Below are 16055 nucleotides of genomic sequence, written 5' to 3'. Positions count from 1 at the left end.
AAAAAAAAAGAAAGAATAACTAACTAGATGATTTTATATCATCATTTAAACCCTACTTATGAGGAATCCATAACTCACTTCTAATAACTGTTATATGTGACATTTAAGTTTGTTATTAATTGACAGTTGAGAATATTTCACTCCACCCCCTATTGTTGCCCAATGTAGATTAATTGAGAAAGAGTAACATTTTTTTGTATTTATTAGGCAGGTTCAGAGAGCCGCCCAAGAGTAACATTTCTAAAAGTCTTTGTCAAACTCTTTTTTTATTGCTCTAGTTAAGGCCCAGAGGGAGCTTTTAAAAGGTCAGCAGAGAAAGTAAATTTAGGAGACTACAAAACTGAAAAAGGAGAGTAGTATCTAATTAGAGAGAATTTTCACTTCAAACTGATGAGTCCTCAAACTGTAACCACTGAAGATGTTTTTTCTTAAAGTAGTTGTTTTCTGAAATCTATTTTCTTTCTTCCTTTTTTTTTTTTTTTTTAAGATCTGAAGTGATTTTACCTTTATTTCCTTCACTTTTAGCCAATCATGAAATTTCACAGTGATTTCTGGGGTGGGAGCAGAAGGGAGGCGATGTTAAGAATTATCGGGGCTGTGGCCGGTCAACCTGCAGAGGTGGAGGCACTCACTGGGGCAGCTGGAGGAGCACGGACTGCCCTGCCGGCAGATAGGTGATGTTCCAAGAGTGTGAGAGCTGGCACGCGATGTCCTCGGCAGCTTCCTGCTCGATCAGACCATTCCCTGCGATGGCCAGTGAGTTGGCAATCAGCTCAGCTGCCTTGGAGTCGCCCTCAGCAGAGATGATGGCCACCTTTTTCTGTTGCTCAGCCTTTTCCACCGGAAATCTGGCCCTCTCTACTTCCTGCTGAGCCACCTGTTTGGCTTCCACCGCTTCTGTGAACTCCTTCCCAAAGGTCAGATATGTCAAGGACACGTCGTCCAGGATAAGCCCAAAGGTGGCTGCTCGTTCCGTAAGGTCATCGCTCACCTACCTGGAGACCAGCTCTCTCTGGATGATTAGTTCTCCAGCATCAAAGCAAGCCACCACTGACTTGAGAATGTTGGTTGTGATGGACAGAAGCACACGCTCATCATAGTCCTCTCCTATGCTGGTGAAGATGCGAGGAAGCTGGCTAGCAATGGGCCGGAAGAGGATGTGCAGTATGATGTTGACATTCTGTAAATCTTTGCTACCTGTGATGACTGACACATTACCTGGTCGAGAACGGCAGTCAAAGATAATTGGTTTTCATACCCATGGGATGAGAAAGTGAGTCCCTTCCCCTTCCACAATGTCCTGTACTCCATGGGATCCATCAATGATGACAACTCTGTGCCCAGCATCCATATTATATAAAGCAGAGTTCACCAAGCCTCCTGCAACAGCTAAGGCCAGGCCAAACTTGCCGATGGACTCAAACACTTTGGCAGCCATGTTTTCTTCTGCTGGACCCTCTCACACCTGCTTCCACTCTGACCTCCACATGAATTCCCCAACCACACATACCCCGAAATCTATTTTCAAATATACATCACATTTACCACATCTAATAGAATAAATATGAAATTGAAAAAAGTAATCAAAGTATGCTTATACAAAATAACTGACTATAGTTCTCCCTGTCCATTTAAATATGCATTTAGCCCAGCATGGTGTCATGCGCTTATAGTCCCAGCTACAAAAATAAATAAATAAACATGCTTTTCTTTACCCCTGATTATCAATTTACATTAAAGTTTTCAATTTAATTCAATAAACACGACTGAATGTCTGTTATGATCCAGTCACTGTCTGGGGCACATCTATGTGAAATGAAGTACACATAAAATTGAAGGCATTTGGCCAGGTGTGGAGGCTCACTCCTGTAATTCCAGTACTTTGTGAGGCCGCAGCAGGTGGATCACCTGAGGTCAGAAGTTCAAGACCAGCCTGGCCAACATGGTGAAACCCCATCTCTACTAAAAATACAAAAATTAGCCAGGTATGGTGGCACAAACCTGTAGTACCAGCTACTCAGGAGGCTGAGGCAGGAGAATTGCTTGAACCTGGGAGGCGGAGGTTGCAGTGAGCCAAGATCACCTGGCCAACAGGGCAAACTCTGTCTCAAAAAAAGTAAAATAAAATAAAATAAAGTAAAGAAAGCATTATTTTAAGAACCTATAGGAAGAAAATATTTTCATTGCCTATTCGTGAAATTGGTACTTTTGTTCCTCATTTTATGAATGAGGAACTTGAGGCCCGCAGAGAAGTCAAGTAACTTGTCTGAAGCCTCCCAGTTGGTAAGTGGCAGAAGCTAGGATTTGAACCCAGATGCATTGAGTCCAGAGTTTACATTCTTAATCCCTGTGCTATTGCCCCTTTACCACTGTTCTATTCTTCAATACTTCTATACTGCGTACAGGAGAAGGCAAGGGGCTAGCTGGTGGGGATACAAAAGTAAGTAAATCAAAGCACGTGCAGTCTAGCAGAGGAAAACGTACCTACGAGCACATGACTGAAATCAAATGCACTGGTGCTCTGGCTGAAGTCCACACAAGGGATAGTCACCTTATCCCCTGACCCTCCCAGGACGAGATAGTCAGGAAAGCCCTCATTGGGAGGAGGGCTGATTAACTGAGTCCAAAATATGAGCTCACCATCTTTGGTTGGTTCAGTTGGTGTATTTTCTATTTCGCCTATTTGAAGCCTTGATTTACTAGGAAAAATTTTTATTTCGTTGAAACTAAGTTTTATTGTCTACTATATCCATAGCAATATGAAATATACAAATAAGACATCATCTGTGCTCTAGAGGAGCTTATATACTCAGGAGAGGGGAAATGCAGCCAGAAATAATAATAACTATGTCCACTATTTATAGCACAATTACTATATGTCAGGCATCATGCTAAGCCCTTTACAAACATTTCCTCATATTATCTTCATTAACCCTATAGGAAAGTACTATTATCTCTATTTTATAGATACACTAAAGCTTGGAGATGCTAACTTACTGACTGATTCAACAGATAACTTTCTAAAAACCTGCTATGTATGTGCTGGGTACAATTCTAAACTTTAGGGATACTGTGGTGAAAAAGGTAAGTTCCTCCTGACCTGCCCTGCTCTCTAGATGTTTTTATTCTTTTTTTTTTTTTTTAGACGGGGTCTCACTCCATCACCCAGGCTGGAGTGCAGTGGCACGATCACAGTTCACTGCAGCCTCAACCTCCCCTGGTTTAGGTGATCCTCTCACCTCAACCTCCGGAGTAGCTGGGACTACAAGTGCATGCCACCATGCCCAGCTAATATTTTGGTATTTTTTTGTAGAGATAAGATTTGGCCACGTTGCCCAGGCTGGTCTCAAACTCTGGGGCTCAAGCTGTCCGCCTACCTCGGCTTCCAAAAGTGCTAGGATTATAGGTGTGAGCCACCGTGCCCAGATTAGAAGTTTTTATTCTAATTGGGGAAGACAGATGATAAACAAGTAAATAAGATAAATGCTATGAAGACACTAAAATAAGATGGTGCAGTAGTGACTGAGGTGGGGCATTTTAGAAATAATAGTGAGGAAAGTTCTATCCAAAGAGATGACATTTGAACTGAGATCTGAGTGACAAGAGGAAACTATCCTCAGAAGACCTGAATGAAAAGGGTCTCAGGCAGAGAGACGAGCAAATGCAAAAATCCTGGAAAAGTGAGCTTGGCATGCTGGAGAGGCAGAAGAAAGGCCAGAATGGCTAGAGCAGAGGGCTTCACCCCAAATCACACAACTCATAAATAGCAGAGATGATTCAGATCTGTGCCTGTCTGAGGTGAAAACCACTATGTAATATTGCCTAAAGAAACAAATAGAATGTTCTATGCATTGTCATCACTGGGTGTGTTTTTAGGTTAACCTGAGCAATATCCAAAGGCAAGGGAACATATGGAATCAAAAGTCGAAAGAGAGGAAACTCTTGCAAACAGAAAGGCTTCCTCTAAAACAGGAGATACAAAGACAAATAAGGCATTGTATGCATGAGCTGTATTAAACCCCGCTTCATCAAACCCTGGTCTTAATCTCAAACCATTATGCATCCTCGATTCTTATCTTAGACTGGAATCCCTGGCAGGGTTGATGGAATGCATCTCTGATACTTCAGATTAGAAGTTCAAATAAGCTTAATCTAAAAATTTCTTCCTGCTTCTCCCAGGTGCCAGCAGAGAGCTATTCAGTCTGAAGGGTTCACTCTTCTGGTGGCTCCAAGAGAAGAGCCATCTGGGCAAGAAGGCAGCAGCCATCTGGGCAAGAAGTTCTGCAGGAGGTGGTGCAGAGCTGGCTAGTCAGGCTGTGATTAAACTGGTGTGTGACTGGTGAGTTCAGACAGGAGCTGTTACTGAGATAGTAATCATAAGGTAAGTGGCAGAGAACCAAATTGTGGGCAGAGCAGGCTCAAGTTGCCAAGCAAGCTGTCATAGACAAGGAGGGCAGAAAACCTTAGTGAAACATAACACCACAGATGAATCTAAGACAGATCTATTGTTCTGACACCTAGCTGGGTCAGGGAGCCCATTTTTACTGGAGTCAGCCTGGAGTAGCTCTAGGCTAACTGGGTAGCTCTGCTCCAAAGAAGTCTCAATTTGTGTTAAAAGGTGGGGCCCCTTCCCGTATCCAGACACACAGATTGTCATACTCTAGCTCAACTGGGAGAGGAAGTTTAGCCTAATTTCCCTGCTAATAGTTGGCATTAAAGAAGGTGCTTTTTCAGAGTGTGGTCTGTATGTTCTGCCTGCCTGATCTGTGGGTGGTAGGCAAAGGTGCACATCTACTCTGAGATCTATAAAGGCAGCTCCTCTGAAAAATGGGCTGAATTATCAACCGCATTCTTTCATGGTGTGATTAGAAAAAAAACCACGTGTAGCAGTAATAGGAGCTACCTTTGATTTTTAAGTTCCATGACAGATCTTGAAAGTATACAACATATAATATCTTATTAAATCTCACAGCAACCGTATGAAATTGATACTATTAATATTCCCAGTTTACAGACAAAGAAATTTGAACTTAGATAAGTAACTTATACAAGGGGTACAAATGAGAAGCAGTAACAGGTCACTCTAATGCAAAAGCCTGTATTCTTCATTTTTTAAATCAACTTTATTGAGGTATAATTTACATACAAAGTAATGCACGTATCTTAAATGTATAGTTATTTGAGTTTTGACAAATGTATACACCCTTGCAAATACAAACAGATCAAGTTATATAGCATTTCCTTCATCCTCATACCCCTTTGTATTAGTCTTCCCTACACTGACAACCACAGATCTGCTTTCTGATGCCAGAGAGTACTTTTCCATGTTCCAGAACATCGTATGAATAAAACGACATAGTATGTACTCTTTCGTCTTGCTCTTCTTTTGTTCAGCATAACGTTTTTGTTGTTGTTGTTATATTTTTGGGGGAATTATAATCTGAAATACTTGTACCCTACACAGATAAGTATTTGTTTCTCAAAGAGATATTTCAATTTTGAGTCTCTTTTTTTTTTTTTTTTAAGACGGAGTTTCACTCTTGTTGCCCAGGCTGGAGTGCAATGGCACCATCTCGGTTCACCGCAACCTCTGCCTCCTGGATTCAAGCGGTTCTCCTGCCTCAGCCTCCCGAGTAGTTGGGATTACAGGCATGTGCCACCACGCCCGGCTAATTTTGTATTTTCAGTAGAAATAGGGTTTCTCCATGTTGGCTAGGCTGGTCTCGCACTCCTGACCTCAGGTGATCCGCCCACCTCAGCCTCCCAAAGTGCTGGGATTACAGGCATGAGCCACCGCACCCGGCCTGAGTCTCATTTTTATATACAATTTTAAAAGTCATATGAAGAAGATCAAACCTTGCTTGTATTGTGCAAAGCAGAATTGCCATCTGTTTGCCTCTTACAGTGTTATATTTTTTAAGTGTGTAAGGGGTTTCCCAAGCTTTACTAGGTATAGCTGACAAATACAATTATATATATTTAAGATATACGACATGCTTTGATATACATATAAATGGTAAACTGATTACCATGATCAAGTTAGTTAACACACCCATTACTTCACATAATTACCATTTGTGTATGTGTGGTGAGAACATTTAAGACTTACTCTCTTAGCAAATTTCACTAGTCAGCATAATCTTTTGAGATTCATTCATGTTATGGCATATATCAGTAATTCATTTCTATTATTGCTAAATAACTTTCCACTATTTACATGTACCATGATTTTTGTACCCATTCACCTACAGAGAGATATTTGAGTTGTTTCCTATTTCTCTGACTATTGTGAATAAACCTGCTATGAACATTTATGTACAAGCCTTTCTATGAACACATGTTTCCACTTTTTCCTTTTTTTTTTTTTTTTTTGAGACAGGGTCTCACTCTGGCACCCATGCTGGAGTGCAGTGGCATGATCTCAGCTCACTGCAACCTCCACCTCCTAGGTTCAAGCGATTCTCCCACCTCAGCCTCCCCAGTAGCTGGGACTATAGGCACCCACCACCACACCCAGCTAATTTTTGTATTTTTTGGTAGAGTCAGGGGTTTCACCATGTTGGCCAGGCTGGTTTCAAACTCCTGACCTCAGGAGTTTGATCCACCCACCTTGGCCTCCCAAAGTGCTGGGAGCCACTGCACCCGACCTGTTTTCACTTTTCTTTGATATATATCTAGTAATAGAATTGGTGGGTGTATGTTTACCTTTATTTTAAAAATTGGCAGACTTTTCCAAGACGGTTGTACTGTTTCATATTCCCACCAGCAATGTACAAAAGAGTACCGGTGTGCCACATATTTGAGAACACTTGATATTGTCTGATAACTTGTGATAAGCATCTTTTCATATGCTTATTGGCCATCTGTATTTTTTTGTGAAGTATCTCTCCAAATTTAAGACCATCTTTAATTGAATTATTTATTATTGAGTTGTAAGAATTTTTTATAGATTCTGGGAAAATGTTCTTTAAGAAACATGTGTATTGAGAACATTTTCTCCCAAAGGTGCATTGCTTTCATTTTCTTTTTTTAAATTAATTAATTTATTTTTTAATTTTTTAAATTTTACTTTCAGTTTTTGGATACATGTGCAGAACATGCAGGTTTGTTAACATAGGTATACATGTGCCATGGTGGTTTGCTGCACCAATCAACCTGTCATCTAAGTTTTGTTTTTTTGTTTTTTGTTTTTTGTTTTTTTTAAGGTGTGCACTTTTATTCAACTGGTCTCAAGTCAGTGTACAGGTAAGCCCCGGCTGCCTCCACCTACTCCCAGGGAGACCAAAAGCCTTCATACATCTCAAGTTGGGGGACAAAAAAGGGGGGCCACAAAGGCTGATCATTCAAAATAAAACAAAATAAAAAAGCGTTAAGGCAAAGATTTAAAAAATTTTGCATTACATAATTTACATCAGAGCAATTCTATCACTTCCCCTGTGTGGACGTAGGAGAGGACTGGGCCATTCTCCTTAGAGAGAAGTGGGGTGGCTTTTAGGAGGGCAAGGAACTTCCTGTAACAATTCATCTCACAATATTTGGAATGACTATTTAAAAAAAAAAAAAGAACAACGTACAATCAAAGTCCTTGACCACATTGTAGAACTCTGGGGGATGCTCACTCCAACCGACCGCTGTCACCTTCACCGTTCCAGTTTTTAAATCCTGAGTCAAGCCAAAAAAAAAAGAAAGAAACAAACAAAAAAACAAATAAAGCCATGCCAATTTCATATTGTTTTCTGTGCAAGTTAGGTTTTGTCAAGAAAGGGTGTAATGTAACTAAGTCACAGTCTGCACAGGAGCATTTGCAGTGGGCGATGGAGGGGCCAGACTCATCATACTCCTGCTTGCTGATCCATATCTGCTGGAAGGTGGACAGAGAGGCCAGGATAGAGGTGCCGATCCACACGGAGTACTTGCACTCAGGAGGAGCAATGATCTTGATCTTCATCGTGCTGGGCACCAGGGCTAAGTGATCTCCTTCTGCATCCTGTCCGCGATGGCCAGGGTACATGGTGGTGCCGCCAGACAGCACTGTGTTGATGTACAGGTGTTTGCAGATGTCCACATCACACTTCATGATGGAGTTGAAGGTAGTTTCGTGGATGCCACAGGATTCCATGCCCAGGAAGGAAGGCTGGAAGAGTGCCTCGGGACAGTGGAACCGCTCATTGCCGTTGGTGATGACCTGGCCATCAGGCAGCTCGTAGCTTCCACCTTTTGCCCACTCAGTATAATATTGGCTATGGGTTTGTAACAAATAGCTCTTATTATTTTGACATATGTTCCATCAATACGTAGTTTATTGAGAGTTTTTTGCATGAAGTCATGTTGAATTTTATCGAAGGCCTTTTCTGCATCTATTGACATAATCATGTGGTTTTTGTCATTGGTTCTGCTTATGTGATTGATTACGTTTATTGATTTGCATATGTTGAACCAACCTTGCATCCTGGGGATGAAGCAGAGTTGATCGTTGTGGATAAGCTTTGAATGTGCTGCTGGATTTGATTTACCAGTATTTTATTGAGGATTTTTGCATTGATGTTCATCAGGGATATTGGCCTGAAAATTTTGTTTTCGTGTGTGTGTGTGTGTGTGTGTGTCTCAGGTTTTGGTATCAGGATGATGTTGGCCTCGTAAAGTGAGTCAGGAAGGAGTCCTTTTTCTATTGATTGGAATAGTTTCCAAAGGAATGGTACCAGCTCCTCTTTGTACCTCTGGTAGAATTCAGCTATGAATCCTTCTGTTCCTGGGCTTTTTTTGTTTTGGTAGGCTATTAATTACTTTCTCAATTTCAGAACTTGTTATTGGTCTATTCAGGGATTCAACTTCTTCCTGGTTTAGTCTTGGGAGGGATTTCTTCTAGATTTTCTAGTTTATTTGCATAGAGGTGTTTATAGTATTCTCTGATGGTGGTTGTATTTCTGTGGGATCAGTGGTGATATGCCCTTTATCATTTTTTATTGTGTCTATTTGATTCTTCTGTCTTTTCTTCTTTATTAGTGTAGCTAGTGGTCTATCTATTTTGTTAATTTTTTCAAAAAACCATCTCCCGGATTCATTGATTTTTTGAAGGGTTTTTCGTGTCTCTATCTCCTTCAGTTCTGATCTGATCTTAGTTATTTCTTGTCTCCTGCTAGCTTTTGAATTTGTTTGCTCTTGCTTCTCTAGTTTTTTTTTTTTTTCTCAAACAGAGTATTGCTCTGTCCCAGGCTGGAGTGCAATGGTGGGATCTCGGCTCACTGCAACCTCTGCCTCCCAGGATCAAGCTATTCTCCTGCTCAGCCTTCCAAGTAGCTGGGACTACAGTCACCCACCATCACATCCAACTAATTTTTATATTTTTAGTACAGATGGGATTTCACCATGTTGGCCAGGCTGGCCTCGAACTCCTGACCTCATGATCCACCCACCTCAGCCTCCCAAAGTACTGGGATTACAGGTGTGAGCCACCGCACCTGGTGGCTTCTTTAGTTCTTTTAATTGTGATGTTAAGGTGTCAATTTCAGATCTTTCCAGCTTCCCGATGTGGGCATTTAGTGCTGTAAATTTCCCTCTAAACTCTGCATTAACTGTGTCCCAGATATTCTGGTACATTGTCTCTTTGTTCTCATTGGTCTCAAAGAACTTCTTTATTTCTTCCTTAATTTTGTTGTTTACCCAGAAGCCATTCAGGAGCAGGCTGTTCAACTTCCATGTAGTTGTGCGGTTTTGAGTAAGTCTCCTTTTTTTTTTTCCTTTTAAAACATATTTATTTAATGTACAGAATTGGAAAAAGGACTTCTTGATAATAAACATATTTCATGTAAACACAAGCTTTCAGTGTCTATGAATATTTCTTTGCAAATACACCCTAAGTTACTTCTTCTCTACATAAAGGAGAAACTCCAAGTTCTGCTCTTTAGGAAGACATGGAGGGCTAGCAACACCTTAGGAGCAGCCATTGCTATTTCTCCCCTTTCCTTGGGTGACCTAACATTTTACAGGGACTAATGACATAAAGAAATATTAGATCCCATTGAGTTTAAACACAAATTTCCCACTGAGGGAATTAAATGTTTGATGCTTGTGAGTGTGAATAAATAATTAAATATTAGGTATAAGGCAGATTCTGAAACCAACTGAAGTATGAAAATAAATTGGCATAGATACCTAACAGTCAGTAAAATTAAATTTCACTACTGAGTATGCTATATGCTTCCTTCTCTATTCCAGTGGGTTCTCTTTTTTTGTCTAAGGTCTTCTCCAGCAGGACTCTAAGACAGTAAATTGCTTAACATCACCAGGTTTTTTTGGTCAGATTTATTTTGGAAATAAACCAACTTCTTTTTTATTAAAGACCAAGGTTGTCTTTTTTGCTACACGCTTCTTTCCACTACATATTGACTCCCTGATGTAAGAAAATTTACAGGGTGAGAGAAAGTACTCTATGTTGGCTGTCCCACAGTGTAATGACTGGTTAATAAAAAAGCCACTCAGCCTGGGCAATATAGCGAGGCCTCGTTTCTGCAAAAACAATTAGCAAGGCATGGTGACATGCACCTGTGGTCCTAGCTACTTGGGAGGCTGAGGCAGGAGGATCACTTGAGCCCAGGACACAGAGGCTGCAGTGAGCCAAGACTGTGCCACTGAACTCTACTCTAACCTGCGTAACAGAAGGGGACTTTGCCTCAAAAATAACAATAATACTAAAGGAGCCACCCATTTAATCCTTTGCTCATCTGGTCTCATCCAAAGAGTAAGTCAAAATCATCAAGGTCACAAAGAACTTATGACCGAGGTGTAACTCTGCAAATATCTTTAACTGGCCATGGCTTCTTCATTTGATCCCTTCCCACTCATTAGAAGACTCTAAGGAACAGATGCTGCAGCGTAGTTCAAAGTAGTACACACATACCTCAGGAAAGTGGACCAAAAAAGAGGAAGACACAGAATACAAGAAAGAGTTGACAAAGCAAATCTAATAAAAAGTATGGTTGGTTTGAACAGTCACTGGTATAAATTCCTTATGATTCTACTTTTTGACAGGCTCCTCCTTTTGACTACTGAGCAATTAAGATATTTTCAGTCATTTCGATTCCTTTTCCACACTGTCTCTAATGTTCTGTAGTTTTCTGGAGTTCTGAACCAGGGACACTAAACTCTCCCTAAAATCACTAGTCCCATGATCTCTGACAACATTTTGAAGCTCATCAAAGAAAGTCAACGTCTGTTTGAGTTTGGCCTGAACAATTTTTTGCTCTTCTAATTCTGCAAGAGGGGCCTGCTTAATACATAATTCAGTCTTGTACTTCTCCTGTAACTGTTCAAAATCTTTCTGGAGACGCTGAAAATCTTCCTCACTATAAGGTATCTCCTTACATTTATCTTCAGGAAGCAAGATGTTTGAGGGAATACGTAAAATCAGCTGCAAAAACAGTTGCTCCATTTTGCTAAAAAGGTTATCAAAATGTCCTTTCATGAAGCAAAGAAACTTCTCGGTGCATTTGCGAATCTGAACTGGGCTAATGTCACAGTCTGGGATGCCATCCAGCTTCTTCAGAATAACCTGTTCAACGGCCTGCATCACTTCAAATAGGTAGTCTTGAAATGCAATGTAGATTCGAAGCATGCACGTTTGTGGCATGAAGCCAAAGAACTGGGCCTCATAGGTCATTGGATTCACAGACATCTTGGCTTATTTTGCTATGTTATTTTCAGGTGTGAAAAACCGGAGCGACCATGAGGGTCACGAAGTCGAGCACACACAGGCTTCCCACCACCTCCTTTAAACCGCCACTGGCTTGCCAGAGACAGACGGCGTGGTTGGCTCCTCAAAATTCTGACTGATACGCGCCTCGGCGAGCGAAAGTCTTGAGTAAGTTTCTTAATCCTAAATTCAAATTTGATTGCACTATGGTCTGATAGACTGTTATGATTTCCATTCTTTTGCATTTGCTGAGGAGTCCTTTACTTCCAAGTATGCGGCCAGTTTAAGAATAAGTGCCATGTGGCACTAAGAAGAATGTATATTCTCTTGATTTAGGGTGGAGAGTTCTGTAGATATCTATTAGGTCCGCAGCTGAGTTCAAGTCCTGAATATCCTTGTTAATTTTCTGTCTCATTGATCTGTCTAATATTGACATTGGGGTGTTAAAGTCCCCCACTATTATTGTCTGGGAGCCTAAGTATCTTTGTAGGTCTCTAAGAACTTGTTTTACAAATCTGGGTGCTCCTGTATTGGATGCATATATATTTAGGATAGTTAACTCTTCTTGTTGCATTGATCCCTTTACCATTATGTGATGCCCTTCTTTGTCTTTTTTGATCTTTGTTGGTTTAACGTCTGTTTTATCAAAGACTAGGATTGCAACCTACTTGCAAGCAAGAAAAAAAAATTGCTTTTTTTTGCTTCTTGGTAAATATTCCTTCATCCCTTTATTTTGAGCCTATGTGTGTCTTTGAACATAAGATGGGTCTCTTGAATATAGCACACTGATGGGTCTTGACTTTTTATCCAATTTGCCAGTCTGTGTCTTTTAATTGGGGCATTTGGCACATTTACATTTAAGGTCAATATTGTTATGTGTGAATTTGATGCTGTCATCATGATGCTAGCTGGTTATTTTGCACATTAGTAGATGCAGTTTCTTCATAGTGTCAATAGTCTTATATTTAGGTGTGTTTTTGCAGTGGCTGTTACCAGTTTTTCCTTTCCATATTTAGTGCTTCCTTCAGGAGTTCTTGTAAGTCAGGCCTGGTGGTGACAAAATCCCTCAGCATTTCCTTGTCTGGAAAGGGTTTTATTTCTCCTTTGCTTTTGAAGCTTAGTTTGGCTGGATATGAAATTCTGGGCTGAAAAATTCTTTTCTTTAAGAATGTTGAATATTGGCCCCCACTCTCTTCTGGCTTGTAGGGTTTCTGCAGAGAGATCCACTGTTAGTCTGATGGGCTTCCCTTTGTAGGTGACCTGGCCTTTCTCTCTGGCTGCCCTTAACATTTTTTCCTTCATTTCAACCTTGGAGAATCTGACGATTATGTGCCTTGGGGTTGATCTTCTCGAGGAGTATTTTAGTGGTGTTCTCTGTATTTCCTGAATTTGAATGTTGGCCTGTCTTTCTAGGTTGGGGAAGTTCTCCTGGATAATATCATGAAATGTGTTTTCCAACTTGATTCCATTCTTCCTGTCACTTTCAGGTACACCAATCAATCATAGGTTTAGTCTTTTCACATAGTCCCATATTTCCTGAAGGCTTTGTTCATTCTTTTTCATTCTTTTTTCTCTAATCTTGTCTTCATGCCTTTTTTCAGCAAGGTGATCTTCAATCTCTGATATCCTTTCTTCTGCTTGATTGATTCAGCTATTGATACTTGTGTATGCTTCCTGAAGTTCTCATGTTGTTTTGCTTTTTGGTTTTTTTGTTTGTTTGTTTTTTAGCTTCATCAAGTTATTTATGTTCCTCTCTAAACTGGTTATTCTAGTTAGCAGTTCCTGTAACCTTTTATCAAGGTTCTTAGCTTCCTTGCATTGGGTTAGAACATGCTCCTTTAGATCAGAGGAGTTTGTTATCACCCACCTTCTGAAGCCTGCCTCTGTCAGTTTGTTAATCTTATTCTCCATCCAGTTTTATGCCCTTACTGGAGAGGCATTCTGGTTTTTGGAATTTTCAGCATTTTTGCACTGATTTTTCCTCATCTTCATGGATTTATCTACCTTTGATCTTTGAGGCTGATGACCTTTGGATGGGGTTTTTGTGTGGGGGTCCTTTTTGTTGATGTTGTTGCTGCTTTCTGTTTGTTGGTTTTTCTTCTAACAGTCAGGCCCCTCTTCTGCAGGTCTGCTGTAGTTTGTTGGAGGTCCACTCCAGACCCTGTTTGCCTGGAAGGCTGCAGAACATCAAAGATTGCAGCCTGCTCCTTCCTCTGGAAGCTTCATCCCAGAGGGACACCAGCCTGATGCCAGCCAGAGCTCTCCTGTATGAGGTGTCTGTTGACCCCTGTTGGGAGGTTTAATGTGTAGCTTCAGCACATCTTTAACTGTCTAGTCAGCATTGGGGTCAGTTACCCACCTGAGGAGTCAGTCTGTCCCTTAGCAGAGCTGGTGTGCTCTCCTGGGAGAATCCCCCTTGTCAGGATCAGCTGCTGTCTTCAGAGCCAGCAGGCAGGAAAGATTAAATCCGCTGAAGCTGTGCCCACAGCAGCCCCTCCCCTCAGGTGCTCTGTCCCAGGGAGATGAGCGTTTCATCTGTAAGCCCCTGACTAGGGCTGCTGCATTTTCTTCAGAGATGCCCTGACCAGTGAGGAGAAATCTAGATAAGCACTCTGGCCACAGTCGCTTTGCCGCCCTGTGGCAAATTCCGCCCAGTCCACACCTCTCCATCTCCTTAGCACTGTCAGGGAAGAACGGCCTACTAAAGCCTCCGTAATCGCAGATGCCCCTCCTCCCACCAAGCTCAATCGTCCTAGATCGACCAGACTGCTGTGCTGGCAGCAAGAATTTCAAGTCAGTGGTTCTTAGCTTGCTGGGCTCCATGGGAGTGGAACCTGCTGAGTGAAACCACTTGGCTCCCTGGCTTCAGCTCCCTTTCAAGGGGAGTGAATGGTTCTGTCTTGCCAGGGTTCCAGGTGCCACTAGGGTATGAACAAACTCCTGCAGCTAGCTGGGTGCCTGCCCAAACAGCCACCTAGTTTTGTGCTTGAAACTCAGGGCCCTGGTGGTGTAGGCTCACCAGGAAATCTGATCTGCTGATTGCAAAATCCATGAGAAAAGTGTAGTACCCGGGCGGGTAGCACAATACCTCATGGCTTCCCTTGAGAGGTCCCCTGGCTCCTTGCACTTCCTGGATAAAGCAATGCCCCACCCTGCTTCTGCTCGCTCTCCATGGGTTGCACCCACTGCCTAAACAGTCCCAGTGAGATGAACTGAGTACTTCAGTTGGAAATGCAGAAATCACCCCCTTCTGCATTGGTCCCACCGGGAGCTGCAGACTGGAGCTGTTTCTATTCAACCTTCTTGCCCCTCCCCTTCATTTTCTTAACAGTGTCATTCAAAGGGGAGACATTCTAATTTTGATGAAGTTAAATTTACCATTTTTTTCTTTTTTGTGCTGTGCTTTTTGCATTCTAAGAAATCTTGCTTAACCCAAGGTTTCATTTTCTCCCATTTTCTAGCACTTTCATATTATAATTTTAGGTCCATGATCCATTTTTAGTTATTTTTTTTTTAATGAACAAGTGTAACTCTTTTTTAAGATAGAATTGTTCTTATTCAAGAAATAGATTAAAATGGTTAAGTACAATTAAATGGCTCCAAAAGTCTTACAATGAAAACAACAGTCCTGCCAGTTGTTCTTTCCAGAGGCAAACACTTTTCATTCTCTTAGTTTTTCCTTCTGTTAGTTACCTTCATGGGTTTTTCCAAATTGTTATTTTTTTAGTTTTTCAAGTGAATGCATATATTAATACATAAAATTTTAAAAAACCTCTTCAGTTTATAATGCATCCTAACAGTCCCCTGCCCCATCCCTCCTAATTCTCCAGAGCAATGACTTCCAGCAATGTCTTCTGTTTTTTTCCTCACATAACTACTTAGTCATTTCTTAATTATTTTATACATTATATAGTGATTTCTGGATATAACAGGTGAGGATTTAGCTCTTACATCATCACTATCTTTACTTCCTCCCATATTGTCCCAAAGTGGTTACCATATTTAGGGGCTAAGCAGTCACCACATCATTATGACTGTGTATGTATTGCTCCTTGTTGAGAAAAACAGCATATTATGCTCTTCCTATCCTGTACTTCTTTCTGCCCTAGAATTAATGATTGCCTAACCAACCCTTTCCCCTTATTTTTTTACTTCTGCTTTATCTTCAATGAACTTCTTTCCAAATGCCCCAAATTTGGCAATAACTTATTATTTTTAAGAGAAGGGATCTCCCTAAGGTAGCCAGGCTGGTCTGGAACTCTTGGGCTCAAGCCATCCTCTTGCTGAGCCTCCTGAGTAGCTGGGACTACAGGCATGGGCCATTCCACCCAGCTAACCTATTAATATTTTTACTGTTTCTTTTTAA

At 41.1% G+C, this 16055-nt stretch overlaps 1 protein-coding gene and 2 pseudogenes across 2 annotated transcripts; all 3 read right to left on the bottom strand.

Moving 5' to 3' along the window:
* Positions 1 to 628: 628 nt before the first annotated feature.
* On the bottom strand, positions 629 to 1504 carry LOC105554488 (annotated as a pseudogene).
* A 5668-nt stretch (positions 1505 to 7172) lies between these two features.
* LOC105554487 lies at positions 7173 to 8204 on the bottom strand (annotated as a pseudogene). The gene has a single exon (XR_001008335.1). The product of XR_001008335.1 is annotated as an actin, alpha skeletal muscle-like (transcript).
* Positions 8205 to 9738: 1534 nt separating this feature from the next.
* Positions 9739 to 11806, bottom strand: LOC105554486 (protein MIS12 homolog). Its single transcript, XM_012000986.1, has one exon. It carries the CDS (start codon positions 11669 to 11671, stop codon positions 11069 to 11071), a length of 603 nt encoding a protein of 200 aa, XP_011856376.1. The 5' UTR covers positions 11672 to 11806; the 3' UTR covers positions 9739 to 11068.
* Between the last annotated feature and the right edge of the window lie 4249 nt (positions 11807 to 16055).

Source organism: Mandrillus leucophaeus, unplaced genomic scaffold, assembly GCF_000951045.1.
Source record: "Mandrillus leucophaeus isolate KB7577 unplaced genomic scaffold, Mleu.le_1.0 Scaffold645, whole genome shotgun sequence".
In the NCBI taxonomy this organism is placed as follows: Eukaryota; Metazoa; Chordata; class Mammalia; order Primates; family Cercopithecidae; genus Mandrillus; species Mandrillus leucophaeus.
The sequence above is the reverse complement of the archived record's forward strand: the minus strand, read 5'-3'. Positions and strand labels throughout refer to the sequence as shown.

Excerpts from the sequence above, each read along its gene's own strand:
- LOC105554486 (XM_012000986.1), bottom strand. The coding sequence starts at position 11,671 with ATGTCTGTGAATCCAATGACCTATGAGGCCCAGTTCTTTGGCTTCATG.